Below are 15,559 nucleotides of genomic sequence, written 5' to 3' on the forward strand. Positions count from 1 at the left end.
CTTGCACTGTTTTATTCATAAATAGGTATGACATTGTGGTATCCTCCTCTGAATAATTCATTTGAATCGACTTGGCACATGCTCACGCATGCATATGACTGAACAAAAGTCAATTAAGCCTCGATGATTTACATTGCTTCAGAGTTCTTGTATCACTTCTATGCCTCCGTTAATTTATTTTGCCGCAAGCATGATTATGACAGTGACTGCTCTCTTGATTTGTCGCTCCCCAGTCTATTGCTAGCCTCCACTTGTACTGAGCGGGAACGCTGCTCGTGCTTCTAAACACCTGAAAACCAAGTTGTTCCAAAGTGTCCACCATAAATACCTATGCATGGTATTTCAAACCATTTCAAGTAAATTCTCATGTGCTACCTTTAAACCTTCAAAATGCTTCTCAATTTGTGTTAATGTTTTATAGCTCATGAGGAAGTATGTGGTGTTTATCTTTCAACCTTGTCATTTACTTTTGACGGACTTTCATAATAAGAGCTGGCAACGGGGTGCCCAACCCCAACTAATAACTTCATTAATAATTCTCTTCACATGTTTTGCTCTGATTCATCAGTAAGCAACTTAATTTTGCAAATAGACACTCCTCCATGGTATGAGATTGATGGAAGGCACCCGAGGATTCGGTTAGCCATGGCTTGTGTAAGCAAAGGTTGGGGGGAGTGTCACCCATAATAAAACTAAAATACGTGTGTAAACAAAAGAGAAGAGGGATGATCTACCTTGCTGGTAGAAATAACGTCCTTCATGGGAGCCGCTCTTGAAAGTCTGGTTGGCGAGGTAGTTGGTGTACCCATTACCATTCGTTGACAACAACAAACACCTCTCAAAATAATTTTACTCCAGTTTTAAAAATGAAAAGCTCTAGCGCATGTTAATCCCTGCTTCCCTCTGCGAAGGGTCAATCTTTTACTTTTATGTTGTGTCTCCATCCTTTCTTTGAGCACTTTCTTGAGAGCACAACTGTCATTCTTAGTATAATATGCTTGTCTCAAAATATGATTGATTGTGGTATAACTTTGATGCTTTTATCTTTGACAATCTCTATTTCTAGTCTTTCTATGAACCTCAGAGGTGCCTGAGCATTTATGTTTTGCTGTTCAAATTCGGGCAAGCGAGATACCACTTTATCATACCCTTTTATGAACATTGCAATCCTGCTTATAGACATGATTCATGATGCTTATTATTAATTGTTGGTACCTTTCCATGATTGACATAGCTATTAGATGATCTTATTTGCATGTACCTTATTATGAACTGCCTAAGTGTTAGCCATATCATGAGAATATTTACATCATATGAGCAAATGTGTTCGTGAAAGTTCTTTTATCGCACTCAGTTGTTAACTGAATTGCTTGAGGACAAGCAATAAGCTAAGCTTGGGGGGAGTTGATACGTCCAAAACGTATCTACTTTCCCGAACACTTTTGCTATTGTTTTGCCTCTAATTTGTGTATTTTGAATACAACTAACACGGACTAACGCTGTTTTCAGCAGAATTGCTCTGGTGTCTTGTTTTTGTGCAGAAATTCAACTTTCGGGAAAATCCTCGGTGGAGGCCCGAAGGGCAAGCCAGGTGGACTTAGGGAGCCAGAAGGGCAAGCCAGTTGGAGGCCCGAGGGCCCCACACACTAGGCCGGCGCGGCCCAGGAGGGGGGCGCGCCGCCCTAGTGTGTGGCCCCCTCGGCTGGCCTCCGATGCCCTCCTCTGGACTACTTAAAGGTTTCGATCTAAAAACGCGAGGAACGAAGTCGAAGTCGCCAGAAACCCTCCAGAACGCCGCCACATCGCGAAACTCCGTCTCGGGGACCAGAAACTCCGTTCTGGCACTCCGCCGGGACGGGGAATTGGAGGAGATCATCGCCATCATCACCACCGACGCCTCTCCATCGACCAGCAATGTTTCCCCCATCCATGTGTGAGTAATTCCCCCGCTGTAGGCTGAAGGGGATGGTAGGGATTGGATGAGATTGGTCATGTAATAGCATAAGATTGTTAGGGCATAGTGCCTAGTGTCCGTAATTGGTACTTTGATGATATTGTTGCAACTTGTTATGCTTAATGCTTGTCACTAGGGCCCGAGTGCCATGATCTCAGATCTGAACATGTTATTATTTCATCATGAAATGCATTGTTTTATGATCTTACCTGCAAGTTGTATACACATGTCGCTGTCCGGAACCCGAGGCCCCGAAGTGACAGAAATCGGGACAACCGGAGGGGAAGGCGGTGATGTGAGGATCACATGTGTTCACGGAGTGTTAATGCTTTGCTCCGGTACTCTATTAAAAGGAGTACCTTAATATCCAGTAGATTCCCTAGAGGCCCGGCTGCCACCGGCTGGTAGGACAAAAGATATTGTGCAAGTTTCTCATTGCGAGCACGTACGACTATATACGGAACACATGCCTATGGATTGCTTTGTACTTGGGCACCGTTTTATTATTATCTGCAAATGCCTTGCTTTGATTGACATGAGTTTCTCTCATCCATGCAACGCCCGTCATCCATCCCTGTGCCTACAGTATTTTAATCCTGCTGTTTACTATAATCACTACTGCTGTCTCTGTTCCACTGCTGCTATTATTTCACTACTGCTACTGCTATAAAACTGTTAATACTGATAAACTCTTGCGAGCAAGTCTGTTTCCAGGTGCAGCTGAATTGACAACTCCGCTGTTAAGGCTTTCAAGTATTCTTTGTCTCCCCTTGTGTCGAATCAATAAATTGGGTTTTACTTCCCGCGAAGACTGTTGCGATCCCCTATACTTGTGGGTCATCATGGCCCACATGTCATGTTGTAGTGCACGTGATTTTTCCGATTCCTAGTTGACGAGCATTTTTCATTGTTTTTAGGGGAATAATGCCTTGTTAACATGATCCTCCCTCTTTGTCGGGTGTGAGGTGTTCTGTGATGGCTTTGGATATTTTGATGTATGGTCTTACTTTATTAAATAAATCAATAAAAATGGTGTATGCATCTTTTCGATGCAGAGGCTGGGTACTCCCTCCATTTCGAAAAAACGAGGAAGACACCGCTATTTCTTTTAGCATACTATATTTTTAAATATTTACACTAGATATCTTTCTAGGGGCGAAGGGCTGCTAAGAGTTCGATCTAAAACTATTAACGCACAAGATCTAATCCAAAATTTAAGATAATAATGCAAAATTCTTCTATTAATAGGTGATGGAGTACTGGTTACATATCCAGAAGTAAGGATCTCTATTTACAGGCTTCATGAGCCTTCACTATTTAGCTCTACTTATAGCTAAAAGAATATCTCAAACTTGAGAAACCACTGCAAAACATATGACTAAAGGGCCAACTTATGTAAAATATAGTCCAAGTGTGTAGAAGTCAGGACCAGATTTGACTTCTGATTTTTTGTTTCTCTAAGTCAGGACTAGATTTGACTTCTGATTATTTTTTTCTCTACCGTTCCCTATCAGTAAGTTCTAAAGTATCGTTTTAGCCCGTCTACCATGTGCATAGAAAAAGAAAAGGTGGGAAGGACTAATCCCTAAGTAGGTTCGTCCTCGCGACATCAGTATGGGGTTCTTGTATCCTATCAAGCTGGCAAGCTTAGTAACAAGTTGCAAAAGGTACCCCTTTGTCAGTTTATGGATGGTCTCACCCCTCACAATGATTTACATTATATGATTTTTTAGTTTGTTCGTTTAAGTAAATGGGGAGACGACCAACATGAATTTTGACTTTGAACATCCAGATGTGGGCTCAAGCGAGCCATACTTAGAAGCTGAACACATCTTCCAATATCTTTCTAGGTATTTAGTAGGTAACCAACACATACAAAATACTTTAGTTTGCTGCCAGAAAAGTGAGCTGTGAACTAAGTATTATTATGTTTAGTAGGTAAGAGTAACATTAAATTTTGTTATCTAATTGGTGTCTCGTCACATCGTTATCTCCTTTTTTTTGTCTTGGAGCTACATCTGTTTGCATCTTGATGAAGATAAATATATAGTTAACCAAACACTCAATTATTTCAGCATAGGTTTACAAGACAAGATTACCAAAATTGACCACAGTCACTACATGGAGTCTATATCCACAACAAAAAAAATGTATAGCTTGAATGAGGAGAGATAATGATTAAGGAAAATTGTTATCCCAAAACTAACTAATGAGGCCAGTTCTATTGTGTTTGTTTCACGGCCGAGTCTTTGTTTTTAAATGACCAGTGACTCTACACATGCAACGCATATTCTCTTGACATTTACAACTATACTTTTATTTTAAAACATTTACATGTTTTCTTTCCTTGAATTCCGTTCGTATGAAAAACACTACAAAAACACATTTGATATGGAATCAAACATATTGCAAGCATGAGAAAAATTGAGCATGCGTAACGAATTTTTCATGTGATATAAGAAATCATTGCTCAGATTTTCTTTCGAAATGGGAGCCTCGCTCTGCATCAATAGATGCACACGGCCGTGTTTTTATTGCAATGTACGAGTATATAATTCAATTATTACAATCATGGATCCACTAAGGTTGAAACAAAATCAACCAAAGAAAAATGATAAAGATTGGACCGCTAAACATTTGCAATCCTATTAATGTGTCTCCAACCAGCAGCCTTGAAGAAGAAGTCCTCGACAACCATCAGAAGTCGGTTAGATCCAGCAACCACGTCTCCCCTCTGGTCCTCTGGGAGAAGAAAAGCCCATTACTGAATCCAATGCGTATCTTAGCTTTATCCATTTTAGGCACACCATTCAACCAATTACCAAACGTATTAATAATGTTAGAAGGAGGCGGGATGTTATATGTCAAATAAATCATTTGCCAGACAATTTTTGTAAAAGGGCAAGCAAGGAACAAATGTTCATTAGTCTCATTAGAATCACAAAAGCAACACTTTTGACACCCATTCCAATTTCTTTTTGCCAAGTTATCCTTAGTTAAAAGTACTTTGTTATTAATAAATCACATGAAAATTTTAATTTTTAAATGGATTTTAAGTTTCCATAAGTAGTTACGAAGAAATCTCGTATGACCGTTCATGAAGTCAAGATAGTAAGATTTTATTATGAAAACTCCAGATTTTGTCAACTTCCTAACAAACCTATCAGCCTCATCAGATAAATTGACTGCCATCAATCGCTGACATAAGTGCAACCATTCATTCCATTTGTGATCATTCAAACCTCTCCTAAAACATATATTAAGAGGTGTCTGGACTAAAACAGTTGCCACCAAAACATTTTTGTGTTGGACAATGTTATATAGCGATGGATATTGCTGTGCAAGCGACAAATCTCCCAACCATACATCTTCCCATAAGCGCACGGCTGAGCTATTTCTAATATGGAAATATCCTCTATTGAAGAAATCTTGTTTCACACGCATGAGACCTTTCCAGAAAGGAAAATCAGTGGGCTTAGCTCCAACTTTTGCAAGAGTTTTATTCTTAAGGTATTTGTTATGTAACTATTGCTGCCATATACCTTGTTCCGGCAGAAGTTTAAACAACCATTTGGTGAGTAAATATTTGTTTTTAAGTTTAAGCACCTCAACACCAAGCCCCCTGATCTTTTGGTCTACATAAAATGTTCCATTTACTTAGATGGTATTTCTTTGTATTTCCATCTGATTGCCAAAAGAAGCTAGATTGGAAAAAATCAAGTCGCTTCCTAACCCCTTTCGGAATTTCTAGAATTTCTAGGAGCGATAACATGAATATAGGAAGGCTTGTTAAAACAGAGTTGATAAGAACTAATCTATCACCATATGAATTGCTCAGATTCATATAGAAAACGATGTCCCGTGAGCAAAAACATTGAAGAGAATAATATCTATGTCCCATTGTGGAAGTCCTTAATGAAAGCATGGGTACTCTCGGGAGAAAGGTGCCAAAATTCACCCTGCGTCTTACTTTATGGTGAAAAATCGAAAAAAGTTCTATGCCTTCATTAAGGAAACGGAGGAAATAGATATGTACGAAACTCGGTATCAAAGTCATGCTTGTCTGCTGCGGCTCTCTTGAGCCCATGGTTAGCTCGAAGTTCAAACATAAAATTAATGTCGGTCCTTCCCTGTCCACCCAGATACAAGAATACAGATAGTATAATGTTATGACGATATCATCGATATAGATCGGTGGTTAGGTAAAGCGCTGCCATGCTGCCCCGACCGCCGCATCAGCTCAGGGGGAAGTTTCCTCACCTCCCCGGAAATGTTTAATCTTTTGGAACAGGCAGGAGCTCTGCGCATCCCCGGAAATGTAGGACCTGGTCAGGTCAGGTGAACACCGATGGAAGTGGAACGGAGGAGAAGACGTACAAGAATGTGCAGACGAAGATGTAGTATGGACCAACAGCAGTCGCGTGTGGGGGTGTTGGGTTGGCCAGCTACTTAGAGCATCTCTAGCAAGCCCTTATTCTTCCGAACCGAAAAAACTGAGTTCAGTCTCCCGAAAAACCAAAAGCGAGCGATTTTTAGCGTGGCGCAGAACAGCACCCGAATTCGGAACCGAAAAAAGTCGATTTCAAAAATTGCCGGCAAAGTGATCATCGCAACCTAGCAGTAGAACTGAAATTCAAACATATTTAAGCATAGTTCGGATTGCTAAGATCGATAGATACATTGCATTTGAGGTGGTCGCAACTAACTAATTTCGCCGGCGGCGAGCTACTATACGCGCCGCGGCAGACTACGCCGTCGGTGGCCTACTCGGAGTCGAGGTCGACGACCTCCCGCTTCACGCGGCGGACGGCCGCCTCCTTCTGCGCGGCCTCATACTCCCGAACGGCACGGACGGCTTCCGCTTCCTCACGGCGGAAGCGCGCGCGCCTCGGCGGCGGAGATGACGGACACCTGCTGCACCGCCGTCGCCTCCTCCTCGTCGTTGAGGACGAAGTCCCCGGACTGCAGCTGGAGGGTGCGCACCGGAGGCACCTCCTCCTCCTCCTCCTCCTCCTCCTCGTCCCGTCGGAGGCGGGCCGCCACAGCGCACGGCCAGACGCGGCCGAGGACGACCCCTCGCCGCTATTTGCATAGCGCGCGAGCTTCCCCGGCGGTGCCAGACCCTAGTTGGTCCAGCGTCGCGCGCTCCGCTTCCGAGCGCCTTCGCTGCGGTTCCATTTGCGCCGCTCGGCCTCCGACTGGAAGACGGGGGGGCGCGGCGGAGAGTTGCTCCCGCCAATCCGCCCGCGTCCGCTGCCTCCGATGTTCGCCCCGGCCATGCGGTCCCGGTGGTGGTGGAAAGAGAGGAGAAGCGGCGGCGGCGGCTCCGCGATTGCTCGCCGGAATTCCAACCGTGCGCGCGGCGGAGGGGGCTTTGGCGGCGGAGGGAGTAGGGTTTTGGAACGCAACTCCCCTCCGCGGCCTGTATATATACGGGTCGACGGTCCAGTTTCTCGGGCCCCCGAACTCCCGATACGGGCCGGCCCACCGATTCGGGTGCTGTTCTGCGCCACTTTCGGCCCGAACCCGTAAATCCACCGGAAAAATTCAGTTCCGGCGGGATATACGGGCTGTGTTAGAGATGCTCTTATGTGCTAGTGTGTTGTTTAGCCGTTTAGGACTGAACTGAAATCTCAAACAATCTGCTCCTGTCTCTTCCTCCCTTATTCTTCCTTCAGTTTTTCAGATTTGATTCCCAAATTGTATATGGCCTCACGTCCCGATTCTCATCAGCAGCAAGATAGGAATCTACATAACCGGGAGGCAACTGAACAACAGGGTGGCAGATTAGAGCGCATTAGATTACCAAAGAAATGCTTTGAGTCAACTGAATTGCAGTCCTTGCTTCTTCTCACGTGATAGGTTCAGTTACAGCTCAACTACTTGCCAGGTCTATCCAGCACTGAAAATTCTGAGCGTGTGGCGTTCATCACGCTTCCCTCTGTACAATCTTCTGATCATTCAAAAAGGGGAACGGGTAAACTATAATAGCAGCATCGGGCATGAAATATGATTCACAGAAAACATAGCATGACTTGGTACAGATTATGCTGAGCCGACTTTTGAGTGGACTTGGTCTTTCACCGCACACACCAGAGGGATGCATGAAGCTCTCTACTTAAGAGAGGAAACCCCTTTTAGCTGGACGAAGCATAACACGACATACACATAAATACACCCAGAAACATATTGTCCTTCTTTTATTAATTTCCAGTTTCACGGAATGCAAGTCCTGCCACAGATCAACAAAGATCGGACTTTCAAGTAGAGCTTAACATTACTACAAAGTTCGAGAGAGAAAGAGAGAGAGAGAGAGAGAGCTCCAGCCAGTCTTGTTACACCAGGGTTTACCGGTCAAACCACATTTTCCTCAATCTTTACTCTCTTCTCCAGGAGAGTCCACCGTGGCCGCAGCGGACGCGTAGCTGACGCTGCTGTCCCTCATGCTCTTGCACTGGCTCGACTGCTCGTAGCGAACAAACCCGACCTTAATCTTCGTTGAGCAATGTTTCAGCATCTAACACAACAAAACGCACACAAAGCGGATCAGAGAATTAATTATTCAAAGGAAACAAGATAAAATGTCACCGTTGAATCATCAAAGAAAGAGCTGCTCACATGAAGGAGAACACTTATGGGATGGCGTCCGCATATGGTGTTCTCGTACTCCTGGAGATACTGTTTGAACGCGTCGGGGTCACCAGTCTCTATGATCTCCATGCCCAAGCGGTCCAATGCCTCGATCGATTGGTGAATGGCACCATGGTTCTTGTCATAGTATGTGTAACTAAACCTGACGGGGCAATGTGATGAACATAATCAGAAGTGACAGCAGCAAACATAACTGAAAAATGTTAAGATCTGGTGAACTAAGCACTCATCCAATCTAAGCGACATAATCAAGAGCACTCATCCAATCTAGGCTGTCAAAAGATGTTTCTATGCTCTGGAATAGGCTGTCAAACGATGTTTCTACGCTCTGGAAACAAGGAAGTGATTTCTGCACAAAGTATGCAAAACCTACCTTCCTCTCGAATGAAATCTACTGGATGAAGGTGGCAAGCCATAGCTATCTCCTGGACATGTCATATAGATATCTACATTTGGATGAAAGCGGCATGCTATAGCTATCTCCTGGGGATATATCAATTATTTTTATTCGAGAGGTAGGAGGCTATAGCAAGATGGTATAGCAGGTGACAGCAGTTCTTTCGTAAATTGGTTGTTGAATGGTGGGATGATCCACCACCTGGCTCTGAGCACTTCAAAACTCCAATTTGGCTCAATCAATCACCAGTTTGTCACACTAAAATCATGATAGATCCTGGTACATTGCCAGAGAATTTATGCTAAGCAAAAGAAGGCAGTTGATAGAGAGATTACACTCCTGTAACCACAAGCATTGCCGACAACAGAATACTGGTACACATTGAGATTTTATTCTGGCAACAAGGGGCTCAAATGATAGGCCTGGATGCATGTGGATCATATGACTAAATCCTTTATTATCCAGAAAATTCTGTCCCCTGATGGCCTGATATCGATTCAATTTCAGCCTGAACACACTCAAAGTTGTATGAGAATTTGAATCTGAATTTACATTAAGAAATAGAAATCGATCCCTCTCAACACCATTTTCAACTAGATCATTCTTGACGAGGCTAGATCGTGGCTGCTCGCCGGTGCCATGGCACTTGGTCGCAGGCACTTGGTCGTCTGCCTCTCCATGCCCAGCATCCTGATGCTTATAGTTTTTTATTTTCGTGAAAACGCAAAAGACTTTTGCGTTTCATTTCCTGATTCTCTACAAGTGATTAGACTAATTGGTATGTCAAGATATACATAGTCATGCTTCTTCCGTCAATGCAAGACTGCATGTCGATATTTCATACAACATACGTAAGCTTTGCTCCCTATTTTTTGCAGCATTAATAAAGGCTCATATTTCCAGAATGATTTTTCCCAGATATTGGTACCTGAAGAATCGGCCAGTGAAGTTTTGCAATGCTCTATCAAGCAGGAGTAATGATATCATATTGTGTTCACATAAAATATTCATGTTTCAGATGCTCACTAGAGGTTCTTGATGAATAGAGTTAGTGAATGGAGTAAAGTCACGTTGGATCCTTTTCCTCAAAGCACAACTTTTCTTGGAAGTCAATTTGCAATGCTTTGTCTTAGGGAACTATCCTAATCTATCCTCCTTTTTAGATTGCATACCCATCGAGATTTCAACAGAGATAACTATAGTAAAAACTAATTTGTGTTATTTATAATCAAGGGTTGGCAAACACTTCATTCTGAATCTGAAGTCCAAATATAGAGGATCCATGCTATCAGAGTATCAGGCCAAGGGAAAGCACAATGTTTTGATCTCGGTTAGTCTGTGTATGCATTAGTGCTTATGTAGGCTTTGCACATATGAATGTTTTTTTCTTGCAACATGTATGGTAAAGAAAATTCTATCAAAAGTAGTGAAAAACTGATTTGCATCATCCAGTGAATATTTTTTAGAGAAGCATGTCAATTGTCCAAATACAAATATCTGCCAACCTTAACTATCGTATGTGTTCAAAATTCCACAGCAACACACGGGGTATTGTCTAGTATATACAGTACTGAGTGCCATTCCATGGTAACATAAGCATGAATGATAAGCAGATACTAAATCACTTACCGGGATCCCCAGTGGCAGAAGTCTGAGGAGACAGAAAAAAAGTTCTTTGGATCTTCCACATATTTAGAGAGCAACTGCCCATACATGGCTTCATTTTGGGAGCTAACGGCACCGACAAGGATAGGGACAACTTTTACATTGTGTCTGCCAGGTCATCAAAAAACGTTAAGAGTGTAGGATCAGTATTTTATGCAAAAAGGAATAAAAGATGGATAAAAGCCTATCAACAAAGTAATTACCCCTTAAATACTTTAGAAAGGTAAGGCAAATGCATTTCCATGCTATGTTCAGCCTCATCCACATTAAGATCCATAAATTCGAATTTTCCTGTAGCTTTGAGTTCCTCAATGACTGTAAAAACAGTAATGTAAGGACATATGTCTAATGTTCACGAAGAGGTAAGACCAGCAGCATGATCTGATTGAAAAGGACATCTTGTAACGTGTTCAATGAAATGAAACGCAAAAGTCTTTTGCGTTTTCTCGAAAAAAAATTAAGATCTATAAAACAGATACAGATGTCAAATAGCTAAGGCTCAACATGTATTCTCTAACTTCCTGGTCTCTCAAAAAAAAAAACTTCCTGGTTTTTCAAGAATACATAGGATTTCCTTTTTTTCTAGTTATTTTATATTGGTTATCTATCTAAACATTTTCATGTTTCTCATAACTTATCCATAACATGTTTCATGATTTTTGTTTTCCTAATTTTACTATTACTTAGTTTCTGTAAAAATAATTGTTGACTGTGCTGCCACATGTGCGAAACCAGTACCACGCCATCCATCAAACAGCTTCTAATCAGGAGAAGGATCAACATTGTCTGGTTTAAGAAAGTTGACGATTATGTTATCTGGTATTATTCAAGTTCAGGACCAAATTAGTTCAGGGGCATAGTTGAGAGCCCAAAAATGTACTTCTCTATAAAATAATGGATGGTATGGAATATATAAACAAATCACACAAGGATTAACTAGACTAGATCACAGACAAATCTGGTAAAGGAAAAAGATATCACACCCTCAATACCAATCTAACTCCCCCTTCAACACAAAACCCGAGCAGAACTACCCTCAAGGTGATCAATTCAACCTATTTTTTACCTAACGTGACACCTAAATCTAGATGGTTTTTAACATCAGAGTTCATTTTCGTTTTGGTGGGTATGGTAATAGCAATGAAAATACAAAAATTGTACTCCCTCCGTTCATAAAAAGCTTCGCAACTTTTTCTAGATACGGATGAATCTATAGCTAAAACATGTCTATATACCTCCCTATCTAGATGAAGTTGGGAATCGTTTTTAGGAACGGAGGGAGTAGGACTATCGAAGTAACAGATTTAACATAAGATGGGAACAAGTGTAAGAGTGCATGATATGTCAGACCAATTTGTTTTCTTGTATTTGGAGAAATTCTAAGGGTATAATAGTTGAGGGCTCAAATAAAATCAGTGAGAAGGACTGGCAGAAACTTAACCGGTCAGCCCTTCTCACATAATTTATCTGACCGTTGATGTGGACTTGGGCTGATGTGGAAAATAGTTCTATTTGACATCCACGTGTTAACACAAAGCTCAGCACCACTCCTGAATCCTGATTAAATCAAGCTTGAAGTCCGGACAGTTACAATAATTCGAGGTTGAAATCCAGATTAGAAAGTAATATATTGCCTGAGTTTTGGCTTGAAAAGTGGATTTTCTAGTATATATAAGGTATAGCATGAAAGTCCAAGAAGATTCTATAAAAAGGTTGACAACAATGTTAAATTTAAAAACCAATTCAATAAATCGCTTAATCATCTTAATTTTGTAAGCATGATACCTTCCTGGTCTACTGGTAAATCCCCAATCGGGGTGCTATAAACTGTAGCTTTTGACAGAGCACATTTTGGAGTATAGTAGTGATGAGATGGTCCAAGCAAAAACACCCGAGAACTGATTCACATGAAAAAATGGGTATTAGATAGTTAACAGAAACGAGAAAAAAATGTGACGAAAAAAGGCAGTTATAACAGTGGAACAAGTATACTGTTTGGTATTTGTAGAACTATTGTAGCATGTAGGGCGAGAATCGCTAATATAAAGGGTATCCGTTTGGCAGAACCAGAGTAGCCTAACCTCAATCTATTGCAATCCAATAGTTAACATTGGTGAAGATCTATAATACGAGAAGTTAAAAAATAGTTACCAGTCTATGTTACTTTATCAGATAAGATATGATATCTTCTGTAGACATGCTCCGTCGAACTGCAAAAGATTATCTTACGAGGTGGTTTGGTTATAGTTTTTGTAGCATAAAATTGTGAGAAATCTAAAATTATCGTCTGGATTTTTTATTTACTATTGAACTAATATGCATTGTATTCGGTTATAGTGAACTAAATTGCACCAAATTATACAGTTTATAAATGCAATTCTTGTGCCATCATATTTGGAATACTCTTATATATGCTTTCCTGAATAAATCAATTATATTTTAGACGTTAAATATGAAATAAAAGTACAATATACTAATTAATGAGGCACAATTTACATCACATGGCATAATTTACACTTGAATAATTATCTAGGGCTCGACTAAAGTAGCCAAGTAGGATAGTTTGTGAAGTAAGTCTGTCGATGCATATATCACTCACAGATATCATCCCCGCCTTCATCAATGAGAAGAGACTTCAGGTTGACAAAATGTAAAAGTTATCACTTAAGTAAATGACCATTCATATGTTAATTAGTCATTTACGTAAACAAACATGGTGGTTTTACTTTACAGAATTCACGGTATAACCAACACAGGAAGAGTGAGTTGCTATTTGAACTGGAAATATTAAGTGAAAACAATTATTTGTTTGTTTTTCCGTGAAGAAAACAATCGTAAAAAATTGCACAACTCACATGTTCGTTGGATCAATGTTTCCAAAAGCATAAGCTGCACAGCGCCCTGAGTATGAATAGCCAGCATGGCTGCAAGGAAAGTAAAGCATGTTATTACAGAACAGTCATCAATAGAATGCCACCTCCATACAACAAATACCAACTTACGGTGCAATTACAGCCCTAACATCAGGAGACTTGGTGAGACCAGCTGCCATCAGCCAACCATCTAGTTCCTCTTCCAGCTTACTGGCTAATTGTGAACATAGAGCAGAACATGATTTAGCCATTCACAGGAGATGACAGCCAAAATGTTAAACCATGGACCAATAATAAAACAGGGGGAAAAGGAATGGTTGATATTCGAATGTTTACGGCATATTGCTATGGGAATTTATTTACAGGATGGTAGAGAACTGAAGAGACCCAGAAATTTAACATTGTACTGACGATAAGTATACATCATTGATATCCTCTTGAACAAGGTTGGAAGTGAATTTAAAGTTGGCAGGTTTAAAGTTTGGAAAGAATGAGTCGAGGATTCAACTCCAGTCAGAGTAAACAGCATCTGAGTTTCTAGCATGACCTGATGACCAAAATATCATGCCCTTCTATAACAAAACGCAAATGTTCCAGCTACATCAAACATGTAAAGTTTTTTTTGTGTTTGGACAAAATCGACATAACGAACAAGCGATATCTATAAGATGGCAGTACAGACCACGCAAAATTGACAGCATAATTCACACTGGCATATTGCTACTCATATCAAGCCTATAGGAACACACTGCAGCTGGTTCCTGAATTTGCAATTGAACTCGATAACTGCACAAGCCACCTAATTCCCATGAATCTGATCAAAAATTAACATTCAGTGCAGTTTCGGGACCTGTTACAAACGGATACTATAGCATAATCTAGAACTAAAAAGAATCTCTGCTGTGTCATGTAGTACGAAGGAGAAACCCTAAACGCTAGTACCAGGTCAACAGTGTACACTTTCCCCACCATAATAGTACGACTCCGATCCGATCCAATGAGTGCAACTACACTCTAGCCACTAGAAATTCAGCCCACACCAATAAACTCATAGTCCTGCAATTCACCAACCAGATCCCGCGCACAAAAAAAATCCACCTTTTTCTTCCTTTCCCCCACAACAAAACGACGGCCAGAAGCAACTAGACCAGATTGAAATATGGAATTGGGGTGGGGACTAGACGATCGATTACCATTATTGGTGTACCAAGAGCCAGCGTGCGAAGCCCTTCTCACGCGCTCCATTCCGGACGGAAGGGAAGCAGATTGATTCGATTGCAGTAAGGAGGAAGAATATCTGTGCTTTAGCTAACCTCCTCGACGCCGTTTGGGTCGTAGTATTTGTTTTGTTTTCTCTTCCTTTGCAAACGATTGAAAGAATTCGGTGGAGGCTTTTTTTTTTTTTTTTTTGGCCGGACCAACTCTTTTTTTTTTTTTTTTTTTTTTGCATGGTAATACGATTCTCATTGATAAATAAAAGACGAGATACAAAGTACGTATACACCGATCTTACAGATCTGGAAAGATAGGATAAACCTATGTGACAAACCAACGCCTATCCATCTTCTTTGGCACCACCGTAGCAGCCACCAAGGAAAAAATGGGCAGATCACCTCTTCACCTGAGCTCGACGCGGCTCCATCGCTGATCATCAGCTTTGCGGACCTCCAATGTAGTTTGCCATAGGACAAACCATTGCCGTTGAAAGAATCAGACCAGGGCAACATGTCCCTGGACACGCCATCGAACTTCAGCACTGGCACCCACGCACGACGATGTCGGAGTAGGGAACCAGAACCATCAGCCTTCAACCACGAACCCACCACAAGGTGCACCATCTTCCAGCTGTCACCAGTACAGACCACCGTCTGCACGTACTCCTGGACGAATCCTCTCTGCTCCACCTTGGCGTCGGAGACCACGCCGCAGCAACGGGGACAGAGCAGGAGGAAAAAACCATCTGATGGAGTCGTCGCCGCCGCCTCGCCGACACCTTCCATGAACCCTAAAGCCACCGAT

General features: G+C 41.6%; 1 protein-coding gene across 2 annotated transcripts; it reads right to left on the reverse strand.

Moving 5' to 3' along the window:
* Positions 1 to 8,127: 8,127 nt before the first annotated feature.
* LOC127323934 (uncharacterized) lies at positions 8,128 to 14,897 on the reverse strand. 2 transcript variants are annotated; one of them, XM_051352042.2, is made up of 8 exons: positions 14,734 to 14,897; positions 13,670 to 13,754; positions 13,523 to 13,591; positions 12,453 to 12,565; positions 10,871 to 10,982; positions 10,632 to 10,775; positions 8,573 to 8,747; positions 8,128 to 8,471 (listed from the first exon to the last, which is right to left on the reverse strand). In XM_051352042.2, exons 1-8 carry the CDS (start codon positions 14,783 to 14,785, stop codon positions 8,325 to 8,327), a joined length of 897 nt encoding a protein of 298 aa, XP_051208002.1. In that variant the 5' UTR covers positions 14,786 to 14,897; the 3' UTR covers positions 8,128 to 8,324. The 2 variants fall into 2 exon arrangements, with proteins under 2 accessions (XP_051208002.1, XP_051208003.1); XM_051352043.2 differs by having other exon boundaries at positions 13,670 to 13,750; positions 14,734 to 14,880.
* Between the last annotated feature and the right edge of the window lie 662 nt (positions 14,898 to 15,559).

This window comes from Lolium perenne, chromosome 7 (genome assembly GCF_019359855.2).
Source record: "Lolium perenne isolate Kyuss_39 chromosome 7, Kyuss_2.0, whole genome shotgun sequence".
In the NCBI taxonomy this organism is placed as follows: Eukaryota; Viridiplantae; Streptophyta; class Magnoliopsida; order Poales; family Poaceae; genus Lolium; species Lolium perenne.

Excerpts from the sequence above, each read along its gene's own strand:
- LOC127323934 (XM_051352042.2), bottom strand. The coding sequence starts at position 14,785 with ATGGAGCGCGTGAGAAGGGCTTCGCACGCTGGCTCTTGGTACACCAAT. Across the intron at positions 13,592-13,669 it reads GTTAGGGCTGTAATTGCACC|CCATGCTGGCTATTCATACT; the intron begins GTAAGTTGGTAT and ends CTTTCCTTGCAG. Across the intron at positions 8,748-10,631 it reads TTCTGCCACTGGGGATCCCG|GTTTAGTTACACATACTATG; the intron begins GTAAGTGATTTA and ends TTGCCCCGTCAG.